Source organism: Abramis brama, assembly GCF_963993115.1.
Source record: "Abramis brama genome assembly, chromosome: 4".
NCBI lineage: Eukaryota > Metazoa > Chordata > Actinopteri > Cypriniformes > Leuciscidae > Abramis > Abramis brama.
Genome location: NC_139966.1, coordinates 14,093,089 through 14,120,826, shown reverse-complemented (window position 1 = coordinate 14,120,826; position 27,738 = coordinate 14,093,089). Strand labels below are relative to the sequence as shown.

The following is a 27,738-nucleotide window of genomic DNA, read 5'->3' as shown; positions in this document are numbered from 1 at the left end:
CTATTTACACTGTCATAGAACACATCAGATCTGTGTCACATATGAGCAAAAAATCGGAATTAGGTCACATATCACTGACAGTGTAAACGAGGCCATAGTGATCTTATTATAATTACTAAATAAAAGTGACTAGAAAAGTTGTTAACATACCTCTACCTCCTTTAAATCAGTACATTCATCATCAATGCATTCGAAATGTATTAAAATCAAATCGAATGAAAGGATAATAATGGAAATGACTGCAGTTATAGCACTTAAGATGTTCATTCCAAGTGAACCTTTCACCTATAGGCAGAAAACAAAAAAACAATTTAATAAGTTAGAAAGCACTTTACCCAGTTTGTTAAAGCAGATCATGAAACAATATATATGGAGCACTATAAAAATAAACAATAAAGTTGCAATTATCGTGGTCCAAGAACAAAGGACTCATGAAGAGAATACAATTATACAATGGCAATATCTCTCTTCAAATAATACAATTTTAGTCTGTGATGCAAAGCTGGATTTTCAGCATCATTACTCCAGTCTTCAGGGTCACATGATCCTTCAGAAATCATAACTACCGTTCAAAAGTTTGGGTCAGTAATTTTTTCTATATTTTATTTTTTGAAAGAAAGTAATACTTTACTTTCATCCAGTTTTGGGCAGTTTGTTTAGTCTTACATTAAATAAAGTTGCTTGGACCCCTGAAAATAACAAGTGATGTGTACTTACCAAACACAAACTGGAGGAGGCTTTGCCATGGATTTTATTTTCTGCAGCAATGCAGAGTGATCCTGCAATAATGTACTGAGAGGAGAGAGAAAGGATTCTTCTGTTAGAATATTTAGCTTGTGTTAGAAAAGACAGAACTGTACTTAAGTTGTATATTGTTTGCTTACGATGAGAGATCCCCAATAAGGAATACCAATCAAGACAAAGATAGAACCTGGATGGACTGTAGACACGATTCCCAACAGGAGAATCATCAGACCGATCATTATCTGGACAGTCTGAGGAAGACCAGAAAACAGGCACTTATTGCAGGGGATAGTGAATCACAGTTATTAGCTGAGCAGGGTTGCCAGATCTGCACAACAGTTTGTTAATGTTTGTACAACTGCTTTTTTGGATTTGTTTCCGTACCTTTCCTACTTCACACGTATAAAAATACATTTTATTGAAAGATTTCTCACCCCAAGAGCTTTTGGTTGGCCTTTCAGGAAAGCCTGAAGTCCTTGAGGAGCTGAAGCTGTCTGTGGCACATAAACAGTCACTGGAGCCGTTTGTTCTGGGGCCTGAAACTGGATGACCTGCGTCAACGAGTTTGTGGGAATGACGGTACTAGACATTCTTCTTTCTGAATCTGAAATTGATCTGTACAAAATAATAAAGACATGTAAAAACATGTGAAGAATTAGAATATAAAATAGATTTTCATAAATAATCTTACCAGTGTATTTATTAAAATATTATATGTTCATATTTATTATTACAAACAGTCTGTGGTCTTCATATTCTGGAAACACTTATGAATGCAGTTGTGTCACAGAATTATTGGTAACTAGGATAACTCTTCACAGATATTATATTACATACATCTCTTGTTTAAACTGATCTACAGCTGTCACCATCTCACATTTGCCAGTATATTTAAAACAATATCTTAGTAAAAACCTAACGTAACATTGAAAACCTGTATATCTTTTGAAATCTTACAATCACAAATTTTTAAATAAATTGCAGATTAGCATTCATTTATCAATTTGCAACAAGAATTGTTCATTCTCATAAGGCATATTCAGGCCTTTATTTAGAAATAGCGATGAACATGAAAAAACATGAAAGATTGTTATAAACCTCAAACCTAATTTTTTCATGCCAAGAGTTCAAAATATAACGAGTACAATACGAGTACAATACTATATAAAATACTCACTTTTGTGAGTAAAAGGTCTTTAAGTGTTTTAAATATAAAGAAAATATGATGGATTGTCTATTTGTGATGTATTGGCGAGCTATAATGCACAAACGTGTTGTTTTATGCATTTATTCGAGGTTGAATTCAAATCAAAAACTACCATACCACTTCTGAATAGGATGTCTACTTCATAAATTGTATGAAAATTATGTAAATATATGGTTCAGATCACTCAAACCATATATAAAAATGGAGGCGCCCTAATATGGTCAGTAATAGAGCTTGAATGTGATCTAGTGAAAAAGTGTGGAATAGTGTTGTCAAAAGTATCGACTTTGGTACCAAGTCGGTACTGAAATTTTAAAAATGTAAAGCTTTGAGCTAGCCTGGAAATCCAGACCTAAATCCGAATGATTAATGGTCTGGCATCGAGTAATGAAATCGCTCATTATGATGGGCGGCACCAAGCATGCATTTGAAAATCTCACTGCACGCAATTGGCTAACAATGCGACCAATCACAACAATACACGGGTTGACGTATCCAAAGCCCCATTCGCTTAGCTACCAGCGGAGCTAACTGGTAGATTAGACTCTTGCCGTATCCGGTCAGCAAAACAGCAAAAACGTCCTTCTTGCCAAGGAACGGTTCCAGTGCCGTCTTCTGATCCTCTTTTAGATAAAAGCCAAGTCTAACTCGTTCATTGTAGCACCCAAAGCCGTTTCAAACAACTGTGTTCATCCATAGCCATCCTGCAATGTTTACTAATTACTTTGACGTCACAGCGCTGTCATCATTTGTTTAGCTCACCTCTAGCCCGCCTATATCAGATACACCGATGTGATTGGTGCAGCTCGGCTACAAGGGCATATTTAATGAGCATCATTACTCGACGCCAGAGCAATTCATTGAGCAAATTCAACTTGTGCTCTCGCGAGAACTCTGGATTTTCAGGGTAGCTTTGAGCGCTGTTGAATCAGAAACACCTCAGATTGGCCATTGTGTTCACACGCTCATCAAATATGTCTGTGATTGGCTACCATGATCAGCGCCTTAAAAACTTGTTGTAAATCTACATCAATGACGCTCTTCAGCGAGCGCTTATACAGATACACACAGGAGCATTTGAAAGCACCCGTAGTAGACCGGTCCGCTGATAGACGGGTGCTTGTGTTTTTTAAAGCTCCCGCTTTCAAACGCTCCCATGCATTGATCATTAAAGCCAATCACAGACATATCCGATGAGCTCGTGAATACAATGGCCAATCAGAGGCGTTTACGATTCAACAGATTTTCTTGCGATTTTCTTTTCTTGATTTTCTTGCAGTTTAAAACATGTTTGTAAAATATGTTTTAATTAAAATATAAATAATTAAATGTTTACATTTTAATACTTTTTTTCACTTTCAAAATTTTACATTCTACAATAATCTGCTAAATGTCTTCTTTAAAACAAGACCAACTATATGTCTATATTCCAAAGCATTCTTGAATTACAACCATTTAAGTTTTGATAGTGATGTTCATGTCTATGCGAAAAAAAGGGTTAAATCACCAATATATTTTTATGTTTCAAGGTTTTATATGTCAAACTTTGTATAAAGATGAGTCTCAACTATGTTATGAAAGATATAACAAAATGATTTGATATACCATTTTGCTTTATGTGGTGTGTAAAAATGGCCATAAGCAGGTTTTCCCATTATATGCCATGTATCTATACACTATTTAATTTGAATATTAATGTGTTTGTAATGAAAAAATAAGAGTGTACTAATTTATTACTATAAATTATAAATTTACTATTTATTTTAAATAATTTTTTCCCCTATTCACTTCGTGTCTCCCAAAATGAGTAGGGGAGCGCGGGGCACAACGTAACGCAGGGCTAGTTGTAACACACTTGTTTTAAATACTTCCACACATGCTAACATGACGAAACTTGGTGTATTTACTAGTTGCCATATCAACACTATATAGGGTGACCAGACGTCCCGAAAAATTCGTGACAGTCCCGAAATCCAAGCAGTTGTCCCGAATCCTGCCCTGATTGTCCCGAAAATTAGAACAAAGTCTCAAGAGCAGACTCTCAAGTAGTCTGATAGAATATTAAAAACTGCTCATGGGCTTCCTGCAGCCAGCTCCTGTCGGCTGCCCACAGTATTCATAGACAGTAAAAGAACGTAGATAGCTGCAGTAGCCTAGGCTACGTAGAATACACTCTCAGAAAAAAAAAGGTACAAAAGCTGTTACTGTGGCGGTACCTTTTCAAAAGGGGATGGGACGGTATGAAAATTTAATATCACGATTATAGTGACCAAAATTATCGCGATTATCAGTATTATCACGGTTTTGTTAAAACGAGATGAAAGTGTTCAAAAAGAGTTGATGATCACACTGAAGACATTTCAACAAGTTTTATATTTGAAAACCAACAAACAACAAATAAAGCAAACAGATCTATGCACTTTTTAAAGCATTTCCTTCCTATTGCAGCGACTTTTTTGTGCATGTTCTGCTGACAGGGTGACCATCCTCGATTAAGTTTCCCTCAGGACTTTTGTTAAAGCCAAAATATGACCACACCTCAGAATTGGTTCTTTTAAAAGGCTGTAAAATCTCCCGAGCATGGTCACTGCCTTCCGCAATTCCTTCTTGAATAAAACAAATAACATTGCGTGCTGCGCCTGCGTCAGACTGTTGCTGACTGAACAGGATCTAAAATCATGATAATCAAACACGGTTTTAATGATAATTAAATTTTAAACGATATTACTAACCGTCAGTACATTTTATCGTGGTTTATAGTGAAACCGGTAATCGTCCCATCCCTACCTTTTTACCTAAAGAGTGCATATTAGTCCCTCAAAGGTACATATTGGATCCAAACGTGTACATATTGGTACTAAACATGTACATATTAGTACCTAAATGGTACATATTAGAACCCTTTTGAAGGGTACTGTCCCAGTGACAGCTTTTGTACCTTTTTTTCTAAGAGTGTACACGTAGACGGCAAGGCGCGAATTTCATTCATTCATTCATTCTTGAAATGGAGGCTCAGGCTGGTGTCCCGGGACCCGATGAACACGTAGCTAAAAAGCAAAAATGTCTCTGCAGGTATCGGGAGGACTGGGTAGGGAAATACCCCTGGATTACTGCAGTTTTACGTGATGCTAACAAAGCGTTTTGCAATGTATGTAGGAAGGAGTTTGGTATTTTGCACGGGGGGGAGTGTGACGTCAGGCTGCATGCTAGCAGCAAACTACATATAACTAACAGCACAACTGTACAGACCAACACTTTGGTCTCATCCTTCTTTAACCCTCTGAGGTCGGCAAACGTGCGGGCGAGTTTTGCTGGATTTTCTCCACATTGTAGCACTATAAACTTAAATTACTCCGTCATTTATGGTCATACAAAAAAAGAAATATAAAAAAAGAATCTGTGATATTTCTACTTTTGTATGTGTCCACTTACAATCAAATCAAAACATTGTGCTTTTGTAAAATAAAGAAAATAAACAGGGTGTGCTGTTTACACCCGGCCTCTCCGTCGCGGAGAACTTTTTTTTCTTGAGCACGTCTATAAACTGAAACAAAACTCAGCGAATACTTGTCACACATTTATGAGCCATATACCTTTATAAACATTTAAGTGTGTACTTTTAAATGATCGGATTCAAAACGAAAACAAATATTCTCTGTTTAAGTAATTTGTATAAAACCAACAAGATGTCCAGCTTCTCAAACGCTTGCTCATTACAGTTAATTTGGCCACGCCCACTCGCGCAAAAGATATTCACATGCAAATCTCCACATGGAACGCGAACTCGCTCATTACCTCAACAACAAAACACCAAAACACTTCACTTCACTTTTCGTCGAGTTTGAAAGACGCGCCTGAGCTTACATTGGATTTACATCAGAAGAAGAAGAACGCGATTTGAAGACAAGAAAGATGTAAGTTAAGAAATTCTTACATATTAGTTTGTTATTGTTGCATAAATGTCACATTGCAGTTGAACTGTTGCTAGATATATGGGGAATATTATAATATTTAGACCCGTGTTTACTGTTACTGTGTTTGTGGATATCTGCTCAAACGTAGATATGTATATGGTAACCATAATGTTTTATATTTGAGCGCGATCGCGTTTGAATGTATCATATTTTGGATCGCGATCGCGTTTGAATGTATCATATTTTGCAGCGCGATCGCGTTTGAATGTATCATATTTTGCAGCGCGATCGCGTTTGAATGTATCATATTTTGCAGCGCGATGGCGTTTGAATGTATCATATTTTGGATCGCGATCGCGTTTGAATGTATCATATTTTGCAGCGCGATCGCGTTTGAATGTATCATATTTTGCAGCGCGATGGCGTTTGAATGTATCATATTTTGGATCGCGATCGCATTTGAAAAGCAAAACGCACCAAACGGCTTCATGTTTTTACTATTATCTCATTTCATATCATCATAACGAATGGAAACATTTGAAGTAACATGATAATCAATATATTTTTTTTCTAGCTTAGTTGTTACTGAAATCTTTTGGAAGATTTATAGGCTGCTATAGGTTATTGTTATTATTATTTTATCCAGCACTGCGCATAGCTTATGCCTACAAGGCACAACAAACCTGGTGTTCATTATATTATATATTGTTGGAAACATTTGTGTGTGTGTATTCTGTGAATTTTAAAAAGCAATTTTAACCAGAAAAATCTCATATTTATTTCGAAAAACGTGCAGGCCTTTCTCTTGATATCAGTATGTTCACTTTTTTTTTTCAGGGCCCAGATGCCACTGAGTCCTGCCGACTTCAACATTCACATGAGTCTCTGTACATGAACATGGTAAAGTGAAAATCAAACACCTTGGAAATGAAAGGCATGTACAATGTTTTTAGGAATGGCACAAAGGTCTTTGTCTTTGGATCATTGTTTTCAATAAGTGCTTTTTTGGCATTTGTTGTGTATCTTTGGATTATGTTGTGTTGTAAATAAATCCAAACAATTTAAAAGCCATTCTTTTTTAAATCTCCTCATTTACAGTAGGCTATTGTGCAAGGTTGCTCAGAATGACAGGGCCTGATAGCTCCTAATAGGGCCGTTAGGGGAGGGTCTTTGTCTTTCTCAGGTGTGAAAAGCTTACATATTAATGACCTCCGCATAGAGCTTTCTCACACAAAACCCGTCGTAAAAATTTTAAATCAATATATTGTCTTATCTGAATGAGCAGTCAGGGTGATTTTCACATAGTTTTAGAGCAAATATTCTAGGCTACGTCATACAATTTTCAAAAGTCTTGTGAAGAAACAGAGGTGGACGAAGTACACAACTTCCTTACTTGAGTAAAAGTATAGATACTACTGGTCAAATATTACTCCGTTACAAGTAAAAGTTTTTAAAGACCTATTTTTACTTAAGTAAAAGTACATAAGTACTCGTTAAAAATACTTAAGTATCAAAAGTAAAAAGTAAATGTCAATGCATTGTTTTATTATTGTTGCATTGTTGTATGTAATACTTAAAGTACCGTATGCCTCTGAATCTACGCCTGCCTACCTACCCTCATATCAATATCAAATTTATTTCTAGAACACAGTTCCAGTAGTGGGATTGAATGTGAGATTGAATAAGTGCACTCAATAACATCCACAATGGTTTCGGACACCCAAATGGCTGTTCCGTCAAATATTGCCCTATTTAAAGTTTTTTGGCTTTTAGTATGAATATGTTAGGCTTACTGTTATCTATAAGCTAGTGTGCTCCAAAAAAGTGACAAAAGTCAACATTTAGAAGACCAAACCCAGCGCTGAAAATGAAAATCAGGTTTATGTCAGAATCCAATGTCAGATTGATGTTGATCTCCAATGTTGGAAAGACGTTGTATTGTGGTTGAAAATGAAAATCGGGTTGACGTCAGAAACCAACATCAGTCGGGTTCTGACGTCAACCCGACTTTTATTTTCAATCAATATCCAACGTCAATCTGACGTCGGGTTCTGATGACTTTCATTTCCAACCAAAATGCAACCCCTGCAACCAAAATCATCCACTGACTGATGTTACTTTCTACTCAAGGACCTTGACAGAATTGTAGTGGAGTAAAAAGTACGATATTTGTCTTTCAAATGTAGTGAAGTTAAAGTAAAAAGTTTCCAGAAAAAATAATACTCAAGTAAAGTACAGATACTCAAAAAGTGTACTTAAGTACAGTACTCAAGTAAATGTACTTTGTTAATGTCCACCTCTGTGAATAAATAATCAGTATGGGTTTCATGGCCTTATTTCAGTGAGAATTTTTTTTTTGTATTTTCACAAACCATGCATAAATGTCATTATCTCAAAACTACAAACTTTTACATACATGCTGCTGATATATTATTGTAGCAGAGTTTGTGCTGAATACAGTGTAATCAGACTTTAGCCATGAAAATGTCACAAGTAACAGAAATAACCAGAAATGTCAGAGCATGTCAGAACACCTCCAGGGCCCAGAAAACAGCTCAGACCTCAGAGGGTTAATGCCTTGTAGGTTAAACATTTAATTTGCGTGCTGATGCGCTGTTCTAACGTGTGCATTTCTCAGCGCGTAGCCTACATGTGAAGCTCACATGCACTAAAAGCCTGTCTACCAGTGCCTGGATACTGGACTAAGTTATCTTTCGAGTCTTATTGTGCTTATACTGTTAAATACACACAAGGTTTACATAAACAAAGTCGGTTATGTCTAAAGTGAAAGCAAACTTGAGAAAATTGAGAGAAAATCTGCTTGTCAAATGCGTGTATATTAGACGAGTCGCGCGCAACTCTTAAAGAGACAGTAGTAATAGTAAACACACTGCCGCTTGTCCTTAAAGGGATAGTTCAACCCAAAAATAAAAAAAATATCTCATTATTTACGCACTCTAATGTAGTTCCAAACCTGTATTCATTTCCTTCTAATATTTTCTAATATTTTTCTAATATTAATATTTTGAAGAATGTGGCTATCCAAACAGTAGCTGGTCCCCATTGACTTCCATAGGAGAAAAATATACTATGGTAGTCACTGGGGGTACATCAACTGTTTGGTTACCCACATTCTTTCAAATTAATTTTCAACAGAAGAAAGAAACTTAAACAACTTAAAACAACTTGAGAGAGTAAATTATGATAATTTGAATTTTTAGGAGAACTATCCTTTTAATGTTAATAAAACAACAAAATGCAAAGAGAAAATCACTCACTGCTCTTGACTGATAACTTTAATAGTAGCTTTAATAGGTATCAATGTATAATTTATACAGTGAAGTCTGTTTTGTTTTATTTTCATATTTGTTCATTTAATTACTTTCTTCAATGCTACTGTTAAATACACCTGCTGAAAACATAAAGCACTGTTTAGCCTATTTAATTTGTATATTAAGTTGTGTATGTTTAATGTGTATCTTTAATCTTAATATTTAATAACAAAGAAAATAATGACAAATATTTTTATCTTTGCCTCTGTCTGCCATTTTTTTATTTTTTTATTTTGTTACCTAAGGCTTTGTTTTTAGAATATGGACATTAGATTGGTTGTAATGCTACGTCACAAAATAGTAAAACCAACATAAAAAGAATCGGGATAAAATCGTTAATCGTGATTTTCCTGAAAAAAAATCGTGATATGATATTTCACACGCACGCACAATTATGGATCTGTTGTAATAGTATAACATTATAGGATGGCCTTATTCTTTATAGTAATTGTATTTTATTTTAGCTTGTCCAATTGGCTCCTATAACTGCATGGTCTACTCCCTGGTTCTTTCCAAAAGAAATTGGGGTTTTGCCACTCAAGTGTACCGTTTCAATAAACTCAACAAAAAAGGAACAGTTCTTGACACAACATGCATTTTTATTTTAGTGGCGGAAATTGAGAGAGGATTGGAGTCACTGCACAAGTCTAGGGAGCTGGGGCCTCATTTATAAAACTTTGCGTAGGATTTGCGTCAGAAGTGGCGTACGGATGAAACATAGGACGTGCGTACTCACAGAAATATTCGGATTTATAAAACCGTGCGCACGCACATCCTATGCAGTTTTCCCTTAATAAATCACAATCAATTCTAAATGTAGCGCAGCTTTTGCGGCTTCATGTCACGCCCATAGTTGCCCATAAATAGTCTGTGAACGCCCACAAGTTAATATTCATCGATTGCGAAATCATGGCAAACACAGAGGAAAACCAAGAAACGTAACTTCACTCACGCGCAAGCGTGAAGCGCATGATCAGCCATTGTGCGTCATTACGCATTGTGATGGCATCATGGCATTTTATTACCATCCATTTGATTGCATCTGACAAGCTACAGATGTGTTAATATGAGGATGAATTGCATAGCATGCTAATATTATTGCAGAACATATTTATATCTTTTTGCAAATATGTGTTAATTTGCATTTCTGTTGTAATCTTAATTTGATTTTGTTTGTTTTACACTGCAGATCGATCAAACGGGTGTTTGTGTAGGCTGTTAATTGTAAGACTTGCTTTGTGAAGTCTTCATGTTATTTATGAGAGGCAGTATTGCCATTTCTTTTACACAACGATCTACAGTTTCACACACTTGCACGTGTTTCTTCCATCTGCCGACGGTGTCGCCATTTCTCATTTCACCCGTATTTTGTGCGTACGCCTGGGTCAGAGCTTGCGTGAAGGACCGCACATTTTCCCGTCAAGTTTGCTTTTTATAAATACCAATTATTGCGTAGAGAGCGGCGTATGCCTTCTTTTGTGCGTACGCAACGTTTATAAATGAGGCCCCAGATCCGACAGGCCTATCCAGATGTTGATCCAGAGTTGGCAGAGTTGCTGAGGGAGGATGCTGATGCTGTAATAAACATTGGTGTCTCTTTTGATGTCACCTGGCAAAAAAGAGGCTTCACTTCCCATTATGGCATTGGCATTTGCATTGATATTCTAACAGGACTGGTCATTGACTTTTCTGAGGTATTATCCTCTTACTGTCATGCTTGTGTCCTAAAGCAAAGTGCCAAGAATGAGGGGAAGATTACTGTGGAGGAATTTGACAGCTAGAGGGAGCTGACACTGACTGTGCCAAGAATTTCACAGGGTCTAGTAAGGCAATGGAGCAGGAGGCAGCAAAGAGGATGTGGGGTAGATCAGTCAGTCGCCACCAGCTGCGGTACACTGAGATGCTCTCAGATGGGGATAGCTCTGCTTTTAAAGAAGTACTGTCACTGAACCCATACCCTGGGCATGAGATTGTAAAGCTGGAATGCATAAACCATGCTCACAAGCGAATGGGCACAGCGCTCAGAAAATTTAGTGCCGAGCACTGCAAAATTATTACAGGGGGGCAATTTTGAATAACCAGGGGTCACTGGATACAATTAAAGCAGAGATATGGGCAGGCCTTCTCCACTGCATGTCTACAGACGAAACACCATTGCATACTAGGTGCAATCCATCTTGGTGTTGGTATCGGAGGGCAGAAGACAAAGATGAGACCCCCGAAAGCCACACTCGACATGCTGCAAATTACCTATCCCATGAGGTGGGCCAGAAACTTCTCCCCATCTATCACCGCATGTCAAGCGACAGCTTGCTGCAAAGAATGCAGCATGGTGGCACACAAAATGCAAACGAGTGCCTTAATTCAGTGATATGGGCTCGCTGTTGTTGTGGGCAAGAACAGGGTCGAGGCAGCGGCAAGCATGGCCATCTCCTCTTTTAATGAGGGTGCCTCAGCTATGCTTAATGTGATGGCAAACTTATGGCTGGACAGCTGCACTTATTACAGTGAACACCATCAAGAAGGCAGACCTGCTCAGGGTGTCCAAAGCAAACGCCATTCAGTCCGCAAGTGCAAAACGCAAACGAAAACATGTGAGCACAGACAAGAAAGTGAAAAGGCACCAGCAAGAGATGTCAGAGGGACCTACATATGGTGCTGGAATGGATAATTAGAGTTTATAAAGCTGTGACAGCTACTGTTGGTCTTGTTCTGAGTACATACAACTGTCTAGCGTGGGTTTTGTTGGCAACTTTGTGCATGATGTTAATTGAGATACTGCAGTTGTAGGCCTTATATGCCTGCCATGTTATTTAATAATCAGTTTTCATGAGTTTGTAATATTATATATTATTAAAACTAAGGGCCTGAAAATTTATTCTGTTTTTGAGCAATTTTTTCCAATAGAAATTTATTAAATCCCCCTATTTAAATCTTTAAATGCCGTTTTCTCAAAATCATTTTTTTGTCATTCTTCAGTAGAAACATCTCAGCCTATGTAGCACCTGTGTACACCAAACTTTCCAGTTATACACTTAGCAGTATTCTGAAGATATTTTCAGAGGGATTTGTTAATAAATCATTCCTGGCCTGATTTATGTGACATTTTAATAAAAAAAATATGGCGAAAATCGATTTTGTTAAGGCTATGGACAGTATATTTTGATTTCCTAGGTAATGAAAGTTTTTATTTTCATCTTGTGTGTAAACAAAATGAAAAAAGAATTTTGCACCTGGCTTTATCATATGTTCAGATCTATCTACTGAAAATATATGCAAAATCACGCATATTTAATTAGATAATGCCTAATTTGCATAATTAAACATACAAATTTCAAAAACTTGTAATACATTTTTTTAATATACTTGTGTAAGTAATCAACTGAGGAAGTTTCATGGTGATATCTATTATTTTACCCTATTTTACCCTATTCACCTGTAGTGTCTCGCCTTAAAATAGTAAATAAATAATAATTTAATTTTGATATAATAATTTTGTAAATAATTTTGGTGCGGAGTTTTGAAATTCATGCTCTGCAGGCAGTCACGAGGAGTGATTTGATTGGATGTTGCTGATGTTAAAGCGCAGTGTTTGTTTTATTTGTTTCATGATGACACTTCAATGGGTTTTTTTATTTGTATTTCCGTGTTTACATGACAGACAGTCATTTCATCCAGAATGCCAGAGTTTTGAAATTCTTTAATGCTTCGCTAACTAGCAGAAGACACTAGCCGGGTTTAAATCCCAGTTGTGCAGGCGGGGCATGTTGTCACACTGCGTTACAATGTGCACCTATTAGAAATATTATATTCTATACTTTTATTAATTCTATTGAGAAAACATGGGAAAAATGTGAATAAACACTGAGATTCAATGTTCAGAAATTACAAATTATTTATTTGTTTTGAACAATGTTGTATAGCTGTGTTTTCCTGTGTTTGTAGTCGAAACTCAAAAATTAGTTTATTAAAAAATGCCATTATTTTATATGAAAAAGCTAATAATTGTATTTTATTTAGAAAGTATTTTAGTTTGTTTTGTATATTTTTTTTTATTAGATCAGATAACATTTTAAGCTGTCATGTTACAATGTTCCCCTCACATGTTACTATGTACTCCACCTATGGGGCATGTTGTCACATTTCACTTCCATTCTTTCGGGGTATATCAAGAAAAAAGTATATACTGTATTAATAAAACAAAACCACATAATTGTACTAGACATGTGAGAAATTAATGTGTGAAAAAATAAATACTCTGAACCATAAGTAGATTTACAAAAACTGAGAAAGTCAAAAAGCGTTACTTTGTGCCCCGCTCTCCCCTAGGCTAATAAACACGTTAAGTCTCTGTGTCCAGTGGACATTGTATGAAATCGCTGTCCTTTTTCGTAACAGAAAATCATATTTTGATTTGAAACCCCATAACATTATGAAATCTTAACACCAATCACATCCACACGCGCGTCCCGTATTATTTTAATATTTTGGCGTGTTAAATGCATCCAGTTTTTGCACGCTCTCAATAATGTCTCCATGAGATTAAATCGATAGAAAACGGAGTTGTGCTTTTGTGCAAATGAAATCTGCATCAGAAAATGTGTAGTAATGCGGAGACCCGCCCTAAACATGTCCACATTAATGACTGCTGGATACAGAACTTCTGAGAGGAATGCCATATACAAAGAGGAAATACTGGACACATCTTACAATATTTACAATCAAAGTCTAATTAAAGTCAGACTTTTCCGTCTCTGTATGTTTAGTTTCGGTTTCGATTTGAAGCGTTTTCATTTCGGTGCATCACTAACTCAGTAATCTGTTAATAACGACAACACAAACTGTACATGAACGAGTACCTGGACGAGCCCAATCTTGTTGCAGTCTTGATCGAAGTTCTTGTGTGTTTTGTGTCGTCGTGGAAGAAGCCGATCTCGACCTTCACGCGCTGTTTTACACGGACGATAGTAACTCAATTAGAGATGGGTGTGCCGTGCACTTGTTGGAGGCAGAACTAATGCTGTCACGGGAATATTTGATGAGTTTTCCCCACAACAGCTAGATCAGTCTTGTCTTGTTAATAATGTAGTGCATATTTATATGAGCAATCATTTGAAGCGTAGCCTATTGTATGTTTTATACACAGCGAAAATAGCCTGCATTTGACCGAAATTACAGAATCGTCAGCAAGAAGTCTTGAATGCAACAAGCTCTTATGACTTCTGAAGTGGCAGCATAAAACCACCTGTGCAAAATAACCATACAACAGGTCTGGAAATGGGGTAAATATCATATACATAAAAGCAAATGGAGTAACAGCAAACCTTCTGCAACATGTTTAAAAAATGAATGTAAAAATTATCTAGCATCCATAAAATACTTATCCAAAAGATAATCAATCCCTTGGTGACTTGTATAAAGTCATGCACTTTCTTTTTAAGAATTTGTACATTCTTAAATTATTTTATTTATTGCAATCCCCCTTTAAGTGTTTTGTTTATTGTACTTAATATGCTGTTGTTGTTTTTTATAGGCCTACTGTATATGCACAGATATCGAATGGCGTTTTAATTGCATGATATTTGTACATATTTTCATGCATATTATTGTTCCCTACTTGAGTTTGTAAATTTATATTGTTCATTAAATAAATAAATAAATAAATAAATAAATAAAAGGTCTGGAAATGGGATGGTGTCCATGGACTGAATTTCGAGGGGGATGTTTTCCAGTTAATACTGATACGTTTTTTTTTTTTAGGTAGATTTTGTTTTTTTAAATCTATTGCTCACTTAGTAGCATACAAAAGCAAAGTGAATCCAGCACAAAAACATAGAGTAATATATATATATATATATATATATATATATATATATATATACATATATAATATATAATAATTTATATATATATATATATATATATATATATATAAATATAAATATGCCTTTACATTTACATTTAATCATTTATATGCTTTTATCCAAAGCGACTTACAAATGAGGAGAACAATGGATGTACCCAGATAGCAAATGACATCTGGCCCAGTCGTGTGGCACACATCCCACACAATCTTCAACCCGAGTGCGTCTGCTAGAAGTCAGACATCCCACATCTAATTATCCTATAATAAAGAATATTACTTGTATAGTCTAAATATACAAATTAGATAAATACATATGAATATTTATAAATATAAAACAAAGCAGATAAATATTAAATAATAATTATGTAAATAAATCTGATACATACAGTATCAGATTTATATCCAATATCATTCCAATATATATTCAAATAAATACAACACAACATGAAACGCAAAGACATCTGAAATGAAAGGTCATCATGTTTTAAAGAAGAGTGGTTTGATTAAGTGATGGAAATAATGACGGATGATGTTCGGTAACAAAACACGGAGACATTTACAATTACACACCCACCACGAACTCAAAATACCTCAGTTACAATACATCAGTTTAAATACATTTCCCTTTCGAAAGGGAACTCGCACTGCGAGCCTCAACAACACAATCTTGTTTACCGTCAGCGGCTGTTTGTGGATTGTTTGGCAAGTCCGAATGTCGGCAGGTTTTTTTGTTTTTTTTACTATAATAATTTAAACATTAAATTACATTATAAATTAACAAATACTCTAAGTAAACAACAATAGCCCAAGTTTAGCTCAGATGGCAAGAAAAAAAAAAGCAAGAAAAAAAAATTAGAGGGAACATTGCCCAGAACGGATTTTTTTTGTTGTAGTTCCGGAGTCCCTTGTTCTTCCTGAACAGCTCAGAGAAATGATTCTCCCGATTTTTAATCTGGGCATTTGAAAAGAATAATTAGCCTAATACTTTAAACTGGGAGTAAGTTTTGGGTTCTGATGTGTACATATCAAGAACATTTTGATGACCACTTTAACACAAAAATAACACAAACACAAAAAGAGCTGTATAATGGCTAACTTGGATCATGTACGCACCTTAGCCTATCGTGTAACGGCAGTGACGTCAGTCCACGCAGTTCAAAGTTTTATGACAGTCAGTTATGGTTAACAGTTTCTTGTGGATTTTTGGTCTTGTGAATAAATGTTCTATATTTTGTGTTATATCGCTAGTAAAGATACAATAGGACTGCCTTACTTGTGGAATGTGCTTTACAGCGGAAAAAATGTGAATATCCCAATTAGCTGAAAAGTACTAGTCACTGCAGGGCGCAATAAAAACTACATTTAAAATTACATTAAAATTAATTGTAATTTAATACATATTTTTTATATGTAAATGTAAAATTATATGTATTTTTTACCATCATTCATTCATTAAAAAGCATTTGTCACGGAACACACTTGGGAAACAGAGAGATCCATGAACAGTATTTTTTAATATCAGGGCAATCCAGCTCATAGTCGTCCATGCAAGGGTCAAAATCCATGATAGCAGTCCAAATACAAAAGAAACAAACAAGAACAGACCAGAAACGCAGAACAGAAGTGTTGTGACATATAATAACAACTCCGTGACAAACACTAAAACAGGCAGGCTTATATACACAGGGAAATGACAATGCTAATGGGGAATAGGCTGAGTGCAATGATTAGTGACAAGGGACAGCTGAGTGCAATGAGGAAACAAGGATCGTGGGGAATGTAGTTCAGAATGTGACAGACACCGTGGGGAAGGAGGACATCTAGTGGTAACCAGGGAACACAAACCAGACACTGTGACAGCATTATATCTTATAAGCATTATAAACATTAGGCCCACAGCAGTTGACAACACATCATGTTTTATTTTAATTAAACAACATACAATATAACACAATATTTATAATTAAATTATTCATTTTGTCTTTATTCATTAAAATGCATATCAGCATAATATCATAAATATGCATGCAGTATAATAGTCATTACAACTCAAGTCTTGTAACTGGTAATACCTGAAAGCCAAAGTAAGAAAACATCTGCATTTTTGACTTTCTTTAGACAATAATACAATATCACTCAATCCTGAGATCCAGAAAGAAAAGAAACAATATTTAATCAGGATAGACTGATGTTCGTGCTACTCTAATCTTTAACTTTGTTTTTCAATCCCAAAACAGGAATTTGATCAAACAATTCAATCAAACAAAGTGTTAACATGTTGATATTTAAAAAGAGGTACCAAAGTTTTATTTTTGATAAGTACAGAAGTGGTGAGGGTGAATGATAATGGTGAATGATAATCTGCTTGATAATGGTTTCTGTTTATGCTTCTTTATCTTAATATTAAGATAAAGCATTATTTAATTTAGTAGTTTTTCTGTATTATCTAAAACGTTATGTTTGATTTATCTTGTTCGATTGTGATTTGGTTTGGGTAGTTACTGGGGGTAGGTCCTGATAAGCCTAGGACTTCTACTTATCCCTTTTCGAACAGGTTGATTATTATGCTAATTTTTTATTTATTTTTATTGATGGATATTTCATACGTGTTGGATATTGCTGTCTTTTTAATTGTTCGAAATAAAGATTTCATTCATTCATTCATGAAGCCTGCTGAAGGACACACAGAGGACTGAGATTTTAGGGAATTGTATGATTCATTTTAATATTTGCTTTTACATTGCAAGTTTTAAACATTCAGTTATATCAGGTATTTAAAGAGTTTCACTGATGATTAGGTAGCATTGTTGATGTAAAGACAATAGCGAAGCAGTATATTGATTAGTAATTCTTTACACACAAGTGACTAAGAAACCTGTATACTATTTGATCCAGTGATCCTTTCCTTTCAATAAAAAGAGGACATGCTACATGCAGTCAGTCTACATTAATCCTGATACATTTGAAAACGTTTCAGTGTGGATGAGAAACTTTTGGAAAACGCTAAATACACCTTACGGCACATGCGTAAAACCTCACTGAGATGATACAGGTGGAAAAACAAAATAAAGTTATCATGCAACTTTTTATTTAGCAAAATATCTCAGCATTCACTGATGCGCACCACTCATGGTGCGTTCAAAGTCCTCCTGGGAAGTTTGTATTTACGAAGTGGGAAGTCGTGTTAATGAAGGCAGGCGAGTTCAAATCACTTTCGTCGGAGTAAGATGGCAGTTTACTTTATCTTAATTAATTACACAAAAATACAGCAAGGTTCTTGAAATCTACTTCTAGAAAGCGAAAAACAAGGAATGTGCATCAAGTGTGTATTGCTTTTTTATGTTTTTAATTTATTTATGAAGCACTGTATACTTTATCGTTACATATTATATTGTTATATTATAAATCTATAATATATTGAGTAGGCAATTATCGTACTTTTGCTGTAAATAGAAAAGCCAATGTTCACTTGACAATATCACTGCTAAATACCTTTAAAGCTACAATGTGTAAGTTGATTCTTAGCAAAAAACACTTTGTTCTTTCAAAATTATATGCGCTTATTCATGTGTAATTACTTCAACTAACTAATCAAGTATTCTCGTAAGCGTAAAATCTTAGCCTAGCAAGCCAGACCTACATCAAGATGTTAGGTCTGGAAACTCACCATAGACGCGGTTTAATCCGAGGGGCGGGATAAACGGCTGTCTTTCAAATTCCCTCTGCACGCAATAGGACAGCGCTTCAACCAACCAGAGCGTTTTCCCAACAGCGGAGCTAACGTTATTTGATAGATTCAACTTTTGCCATATCTGGCCGGCAAAACGACGAACACATCTTCCTTTTTTTAAGAATGACTTAAGTGCCGTTCTTTGCTCTTTTCTCAAAGAAAAACTTAACTCCAAGTCCTCAAGAGCTGCAAAAACCTAAATTGGGTCAGGCCAATCACGTCGCGTATAGAGTAGGCGGGGCGGGCTTAACATATGAATCGCGGTTAAAGCCGATTCGAAAGACTGTTCTCCAGCAGCCGCCATTCTTTGTTTTCAAGTAGCAGCAGGTAACCGTCGCAACTCTGTCGTCATATGTTAAGCCCGCCCCGCCTACTCTATACGCGACGTGATTGGCCTGACCCAATTTAGGTTTTTGCAGCTCGAAAGTCTATGGAGAGTTTCTAGACTACCCTGGCTGCAAAATACATTTTGCTGTCGCTAGGGTGCGTCTAGATTTCTAGGCTAGTAAAATCTGCCATTTAGAATACATATGAGCGAGTCGCTCGAATGGCGGTAGCCATGTTGCGCCTCCATCTTGAAACTACATTAGCTAAAGAGGGACATACCTGGAAATTCAAGCTTCGCCTTTTGCGCTTTTACACTCAGTGGCACCGTGATGAATGCGAGGGGAGATTACTTCCGACTGTTGGCAGATTTGAAAGCCTGTTGAAGATGGAGGATCACACATATTCTCGAAGACATGTAACTTGGCATGTCGCCAAGAAGCGAAAGAGAGCATTAAAACGACAACACGACAGGAAAATCCACCATCCACCAAAAACACCATAGGAGTTAAAATGCCTTAGGAATGGAGGGGCTAGAAAGTAATATTCAGTTGGTAGTCATATACAATTTCACCGCTAGATGGGAGTAATTCCTACACAGTGTAGCTTTAAGTATTGTCACTGACACGCACACAACTCCTAAAGATCGGGGCTTAAAGAAAATCCCAAGCTTCCCACTCGTATTTACGTTGAGGTGGCGTTCATGTGCAGATACGATCTTCACAACCTGACTTGAACGCACCAATAGTCACCATTGTATATTTGGTCTAAAATGCAACTGCTCTCATGTTTTACTGCAGGACAGCAAATGTGAGTGAATTTTCTGTCATCTTTGCAGGACTATGATGTGAAGAGTGTAGTGTGCAAAGTAACATATTTTAGCAACAGTGTGAAAGTGAATAGTATATAACAGGCACAATACCGATACAACAACGCAATATCTATTGGTACAATTTGCATCACATGATTAAACTTTCGTCATTGTTTTCAAATACCTCCGTTTTGACATTCCACACTACAACGCGAAAACGGCGTTTTCATATTAATCCACTTTGGAGAACGTTTTCAAAAAGGTTTGTTTTCAAAATAAAAAAATAAAAGTGTGTTGTGGCGTCTAAGTGTGGACGAAGGCCAAAATGGAGAGAAAAAGATGTGTTTAGACAAAATCTTATTAGTGTGGACAAGGCCTGAATCACTGGAAGAATCCGTGTGTCCTGCGAAAGCATCAAACCCAACGGCAGGACCACAGCTCTGTCCACTTTTTAATATTTATATTCAGGAGCAGAACTTTCATTGTATTGTGGGGCGACATCTGCAGGATTGTGATTCATGGAAGAGTCGCTCACCAGAGGTACCTGCAAGAAAAACAGGTATGCAATCAGCTTTAATGCTTATTTATTGATAGTTCTAATCAATTCTTGCACATAATAATTTATATGTTTTGGGTCTTTTAACTAGTGAAGGTCAACAATGTTATTGATATCAACTCTGTTACCACCAACGTTAGCTCTGTTTGTTTAAGGTTTTGCTTTAAAAATGATCATTATATGTGAATTATTGTTAACAAATTTATCAGAATTAGCATAACTAGTATTCTTACTACGTGACAGTTTAAAGGATTTTCATTTTAACGCTGTGTTTAGAGAAAATCTGAACAGAAACTGTTGATATTTTTACTCCAAAACAAAACGTATCTGTCTTATTAGGCTTAAAGTTGAATTAATGGATGATTGTCAGGTTTAGAGATGAGTCAGACAGGTGAGTAAAATAAACAGTAGTTTTATTTGGAACAGAAGCACGGAACCATCAGATGTTGTAATGAGTTGATAAATGAACTTAGCTGGAGAAATAACATAATGTCTTTTGCAGATGAAGGTAGACCAGGCTGTTGAACGAAGGATGAAGGAGATCAGCGGTGATGGCAGATGGTAAACAGGAACACAGACTGAAGATGAGTATCACAGGTAAGTAGAACAGGTAAGTCTTGGGAGTCAGTCTTGCATGTCTTGGTATAGACGAGACCAGACAGTGAACTGAAGGTGAAGTGGTGTTATATAGGATACTGATAATGATGAGGTGCAGGTGAGGTGAATCAGTAACCCCTCCATGGGCGGCTCCTGACGACTGGGTGGAGAGTAGGGATGTTGCGGTGACGGATTTTTTCCACCGGTTAATCGACGTGTAAAAAAACCGGTAATCCCGGTGTCACCGGGGTTGCGTGTCGGGGATTTCGGGTGGCCGAAAATGCGGACGTGCACACGTCTCAATTTACTTTCACTTTAATTAGCGGCAATTCAGTAGCATTTGTTTGAATTAATCATGGGTTAATTTATTTTATTCTTAATAAAAATACACAAAACAATAAGATACTCGCTTGTATTACACACATCTTTATTGCAAAATGAATAATAACTTAACACACCATGTAAAAACTAAACAAAAGCACTTATGAAACACCTTTAAAGTGCATTTATTAACAAAACGAACCACTGCACACATCGTGCAAGTATCAAAAAAGAAATTATATATAAAAAATATAAAAATCACTATTCGTTAAATAAAGTGCCTGCCTTTTTCAGCAAAAAAAAAAAAAAAACACCGCACAACCATCGAATATGAAACGAACGAACATCAATAACTTCCAGTGTCCTTCATTTTTGTGGTGTGCTTGAAGATGTGCGTGTACAAATACAAATGCATATTAGCTTAGGCAATCTTTTATTATTAATAGTAAAATTCGGTCCGATTTTCCCGTGGCGTTAATGCAACCATGCACCGCGCTCTCCACAACGACAAAGAAGTTTTAGTAGCTAATAGATTTCCACCACCGAAAAACGCTTGCTGTAGCTCTGCTACAAGATTTATTTACGGAGAAGAGAAAAACACCCGTAGTGTTTGTGGTGTGCTACCCTCATTCTTTATGTTGACTGAGCTTTCAATGTTGTTACGGAAAGGGTGAAGTTGATATGTTGGTTCTTGTCTCATGAACTGCGGTGCGCTTGCGGCAGTCTGAAAAGTTGAGGTGATCTCGCTGCGCCTGGAAAAAATGAGCGCGTCGGCGCTTCACTTATGAGCGCGCTTGCCGCGCGCCTACATTTGAAATAACGAACTTGAGCGCGCAAAAGGTTCACGCTTGCACTCATACTGAAAAGCGCGCTGTTTGCATCCCTGTATTAACTGTATTGACAGATGTCTCTCTATATGGCTCTGGGTTTAGGTAGAGACCTTTCTACGTTTGTTGTTAAAAAAAATTTTATTTAATATGTCAACAAAACATATGCAAATTCCGTGCGTATAAGAGAATTCCGTTTTCATGTGTACATTCCGTGATTCCGTCCGCGTTTTCTGCATCACGGAAATCATAGGGCCCTAGTAGTCACTAACTGAATTAAGTGCTTTATTACTATAGGCTAAAACTTCAACACGATGGGGACGGTGCCGGTGGTCAAGTGCTATGACCGGTAGGTGGGTTAAACACCGTGTATCACCGGTAACACCGACTATCGCAACAAGCCTAGTGGAGAGACGATGACGACGAGGCCTACCGCAACCTCTGGGAGCTGGTCGATCTGGATGATCGGTGTGAAACTGGGTGAGGAGTCCTGGATCTAAGATGTCATCACGTGGAACCCATGAACGTTCCTCAGGACCATAATCCTCCCAGTCGATGAGATATTCAATCTGGGGACCTCGTCGCCGTGAGTCCAGGATGGTGCGAACTCGGTAGATGGACTCTTCTTCGATAAGGTTGGGAGGAGGAGGTACGTCGGCAACACCAGGATCTGTGGGAGGAGAGGTGACAGGATCAGTATGAGGTTTTAAGAGGGACACATGGAAGGAAGGTGAAATTCTGTATTGAGGTGGTAAATTGATCCTGTAGGTGACCTCGTTGAGCTGCCCCTGCACGGTGAAAGGGCCAATATATCAAGGACTCAGCTTACGGCAAGGCAGGCAGAGGCGGATGTCCCGGGTTGAGAGCCAAACCTTCTGTCCAGGTTGGTACTGCAGGGTCGAAGTACGGCGACGGTCAGCTTGAATCTTGTGCCTCCGCACTGCCTGCTGGAGGTGCACGTGAGCCGAGTCCCATACCCTCTCGCTCTGCTCGAACCAATGGTTGACAGCTGGAACCTCCGAGGGCTCACCCGACCAGGGAAACAGCGGTGGTTGATATCCCAAGATGCACTGGAAGGGGGTGAGCCCTGTGGTGGATTGGCGGAGTGAATTCTCTGCGTATTCGGCCCAGGGGAGGAATTGGCTCCAGCTGGCTTGGTTCTGGTGGCAATATGATCTCACGTATCTCCCGATCTCCTGGATCTTGCGCTCAGTCTGGCCGTTAGTTTGAGGGTGGTAACCTGAGGAGAGGCTTACGGTGACTCCCAGGAGTCTGAAAAAGGCTTGCCACACTCTGGATATAAACTGGGGACCTCGATCAGACACTATGTCTTCAGGGATCCCGAAGTTTCTGAACACATTCTGGAATAAAGCCAGGCAGTGGGCAGTCCAAGTAGTGGAATCAACTTGCAAGCTTTTGAGAAACAGTCAACAATGATGAAGTTGCAGGTGTGATTTCTTGACTTGGGAAGGTCGGTCATGAAGTCATTTCCAATGTGTGACCATGGTCGATGTGGAATAGGGAGTGGAACCAGTTTGCCTTCTGGGAGCTTCCTCAGGGTATTGGTAACGGCGCAGACTGAGCAACCCTTAACGTACCGGGAGATAACTATCGTTGATGTAGAAGCAAGAGGGTACGCCTGCTACCTGGGTGTCCAGAGCCTGGAGAGGTGTGAGCAGAGTCTAGAAGGGCTAAACGGAGAGGAGGTGGTACGTAGAGGAGCCCTTCTGGACCTCCCGGCGGAGCAGGGTTGGTAAGATTTTCTTGTGAGATTTGCTCGTCGATTTTCCAAGAAATGGGACTGATGATCATGGCTGGAGGGAGAATGGGTTCCGGATGGGTTTCTTCAGGAGAAGGATGATGAAGACGAGAGAGTGCATCAGCTTTACAGTTCTTGATGCCTGGGCGATATGTGACGGTGAAATTGAAGCGGGTGAAGAACAACGCCCAACGAGCCTGGCGTGGATTCAGTCTTTTAGCCTCTGAGATATTCTAAGTTGCGGTGGTCGGTGAGAACTTCAAACTTATGGTTTGCTCCCTCCAGCCAATGTCTCCATTCTTCTAAGGCAAGTTTAATGACGAGCAGTTCTCTATTACCAATGTTGTAGTTCTGCTCCGCCGAGGATAGCTTCTTAGAATAGAAGGCGCATGGATGGAGTTTAGGAGAATCACCCTGCCGCTGGGATAGGACCGCTCCGACCCCTGTAGAGGAGGCATCTACCTCGACGATGAAGGGGAGATCTGGATTCGGATGAGCCAGGATCAGAGCGGTCTGAAAAGCTTCTTTTAGCTGCTGAAAGTATTTGGAGGCTTCTGGGGTGAAGGACAGAGATTTGGGCCGGCCTTTGAGGGTGGAAGTCAGAGGTGAGCTGATGAGGCTGTAATTATTGATGAATCTTATGTAGAAGTTGGCGAATCCTAGGAAACGTTGAAGTTCTGAAGAAGGTTGAGGCCAGTTCCGGATGGTGTCCACCTTCCTCTGGTCCATTTGGATACCGTGTTGGTCGATGACCCAGGAACTGAACAGAGGTGGTGTGGAACTCGCACTTCTCCAGTTTGAGGTAAAGTTGGTGAGCTTGAAGTTTCTCAAGGACCTGCGTGATGTGCTGTTGATGTTCAGAGAGGTCTCGGGCGTAAATAATTTAGAATTATAATAATTAATTAATTTATAATATACTCCTCCATGGCCTCCTGCTCCGGGATGGACAATGGGTATATTCTACCCTTAGGTAATGTGGCTCCAGGTAGCAGGTCCATAGCACAGTCCAATGGCCGATGAGGTGGTAATTTGGTAGCCAGCTGCTTACTGAAGACATCCTGGAACGCCCGGTATTCATCAGGAATCTCCACCTTATGGGTGACTTCAGTAATCAGGGGAGAGTGAACGAGTGGGCGGAGAGTGCAGATCTGGTGAAACCCTGGCAATGATCTTAGGAAAGATTTTGAATTGTGTTACATTTGTTAACTATATGTTTTTGACACAATTTGTCTATAACAGAGTTGACATATTTTTCTGTTAGTACATTGATTTTCAGAATCAATATTTTAAATCTTACAAGGTTAAGATCAGCAAATATCAAAAATATTAAGTGTTCTATGAAAATAAAACAATAAAATTCCTATTTTTTTGTTTTCTTTCTCTGCTTGAAATATGCCCACAATTGTGGAATGGGTCATGTGTATAAAATCAACACTAATCCAAATAATGGATCGTGAAATAAAAAAACAAACATTTTACACAAAGTTCCATTAGACTGGTGCTACAAGCTTCTCTTACCTCAGTTAAGATCATGGGAGGGATTGGTTCTTAAGGCATAGGACTGTGGAATATTGTTTTCTTTCAATTACGAATGGTTTTATATTTTTATTTGCATCTGATTAATCGTAGGCCTCATTTATCAGAGAGTAGGCATCTAATTTTTTTTTTTGTAAAAAAAGCATTCTTTTTTAATAATTTTAGCTCTTTTTTTTTAACTTTAATTTGAACAAAATTGGCTCTGTTGATCACACTAGTCTACTTTAATGTTTCACCAGGAAGTTTGTTTAAAAAAAAACTTTTATTTTGTAAAAATAAATGGTACAGAGTCACACTTGTGGTGTTCCCGGTCAAAAATGACTGGCCTACAACAAATAGCTTATAAATCACTTGTAATGCTATATTATGCTATAAAGAAAATCTTCTCCCGGTCAAAATGACCCGAACACAACTGGAGGGCTAGACCTGAATGCATCACTCACCTGTGGAGAACAGCAGTAGGCGTTGGCTTTACAGCCAAGAAAGATGGAGTTGATAAACTCAAGGATAGTGAATACCAAGGACACACAAATGATCGCCCGGGAGAGGGGGTTCACCTGAGAAAAAACTCATCATTAGCACAAATATCAATAAAATAAATGATAGTTACTCACACTCGTACGCTGACTGCAAGTGTATCCATGAGGTTCATATGGTAATATAACAAATCAAACTTAATGTATAATGTCAGTACCTTCTTGCATGGTAAACAAGGCTTGATATTAAAGGGGGGGGGGGGGGGGGGGGGGGGGCTTGTCTGAAGTTTAAAATCATTGGTTACCCATAAGCCAATCACATAAGGTTTGGTTATGACATGTGTTATGCGCAGGCTCAGCCGCATCGAACTTCCACTGTAAACACATGTATGATGCGAAAACAAAACCATCGAGCGAAATACCGGAGTGAACATGGCTGTGAACGACTTTTGCAGATTATGTGAAGTAAATCTACGCATCCAAGGTACAATCAGCGTCTACGTCACAGCTCTCAGCCCGCCCTCTGTTCGTTGATTGGCCGGCTGTTTTCAGGCCGGAGGAAAACGGAAAGATAGGATGATATCTCAGACTGAGTACAGAAGCGAACTGAAATTGAGCGGAAGTACGAAGTCTGGCGTAGTCAGGGTAGCTGAGGCAGAGCAGAGACTAGAACCATGGAGTTTCACGGTATGTGTCGATGCCTCAATTGATGGGAGGTTTGCAAACTATCTTGCGGTTGAATGGTCTAGCATGGCCCAGCATGCCCTACTGAGCTGGTATAGCCATGCTGGGCAACAATGGTAAAATCACCTGCTCTGATCACATGCTCTGGTAATAATCGCTTTGTAGGACTATGCTTTATTTGATAATTAGTCAAAAAATAAATCTGTTAAATCTGAGTATGTTGCATAGAACTGAATGAAGAATAATATATTGATATTTAATATTATAATAATATATTTAATATGAAATTTAATTGATGTTTAATATTATTTTAATATAGGGCTATTTTATGTCCAATTTTTGTGGATATTTTTCTCTTTTTTTCTGTGTTGTTTAATTTAATTAGGTGATTCTACGTTTAAATATTGATGATTACAAGCTTAGGGGAAATGCAAGGCAAGGCAAGTTTATTTATATAGCACATTTCATACACAATGTCAATTTAAAGTGCTTTACATAGAAGAAATTAAAATAATAAAAAGAAATAAGAATAATTAAAACAGTTTAGAAAAATAAAATACAGTACAGTACAAACATTCGGATGAACAGTGGCACAGTGCTCATTCAGTAAATGCATAGCTAAACAGACGTGTTTTGAGTCTGGATTTGAATGTGACTACTGTAGGAGCACATCTGATCTCCTCTGGAAGCTGGTTCCAGCTGCGGCTGGCATAATAGCTAAAAGCAGATTCGCCATGCTTAGAGTGAACCCTTGGTATTTCTAGCTGATATGATCCTAATGATCTGAGTGATCTGTTGGGTTTATATTCAGTGAGCATATCTGCAATATATTGAGGTCCTAGGCCATTGAATGATTTATATACCAGTAATAATACTTTAAAATCAATCCTAAATTTAACTGGGAGCCAGTGTAAAGACCTGAGGACTGGTGTGATATGTTCATATTTTCTGGTTCTGCTCAGAATCCTGGCGGCAGCGTTCTGTATGAGCTGCAACTGTCTTATGGTCTTTTTGGGAAGGCCAGTGAGGAGTACATTACAATAATCCACCCTGC

General features: G+C 37.8%; 1 protein-coding gene across 1 annotated transcript in view; it reads right to left on the bottom strand.

Moving 5' to 3' along the window:
• LOC311081691 (membrane-spanning 4-domains subfamily A member 15-like) overlaps window positions 1-27,738 on the bottom strand; it is a 70,622-nt gene that overhangs the window by 11,355 nt on the left and 31,529 nt on the right. Inside the window, exon 5 of the mRNA XM_084112316.1 lies at window positions 151-285. Coding sequence (XP_083968442.1) covers window positions 151-285 — 135 coding nt within the window. The remainder of the gene's footprint in view (window positions 1-150; window positions 286-27,738) is intronic.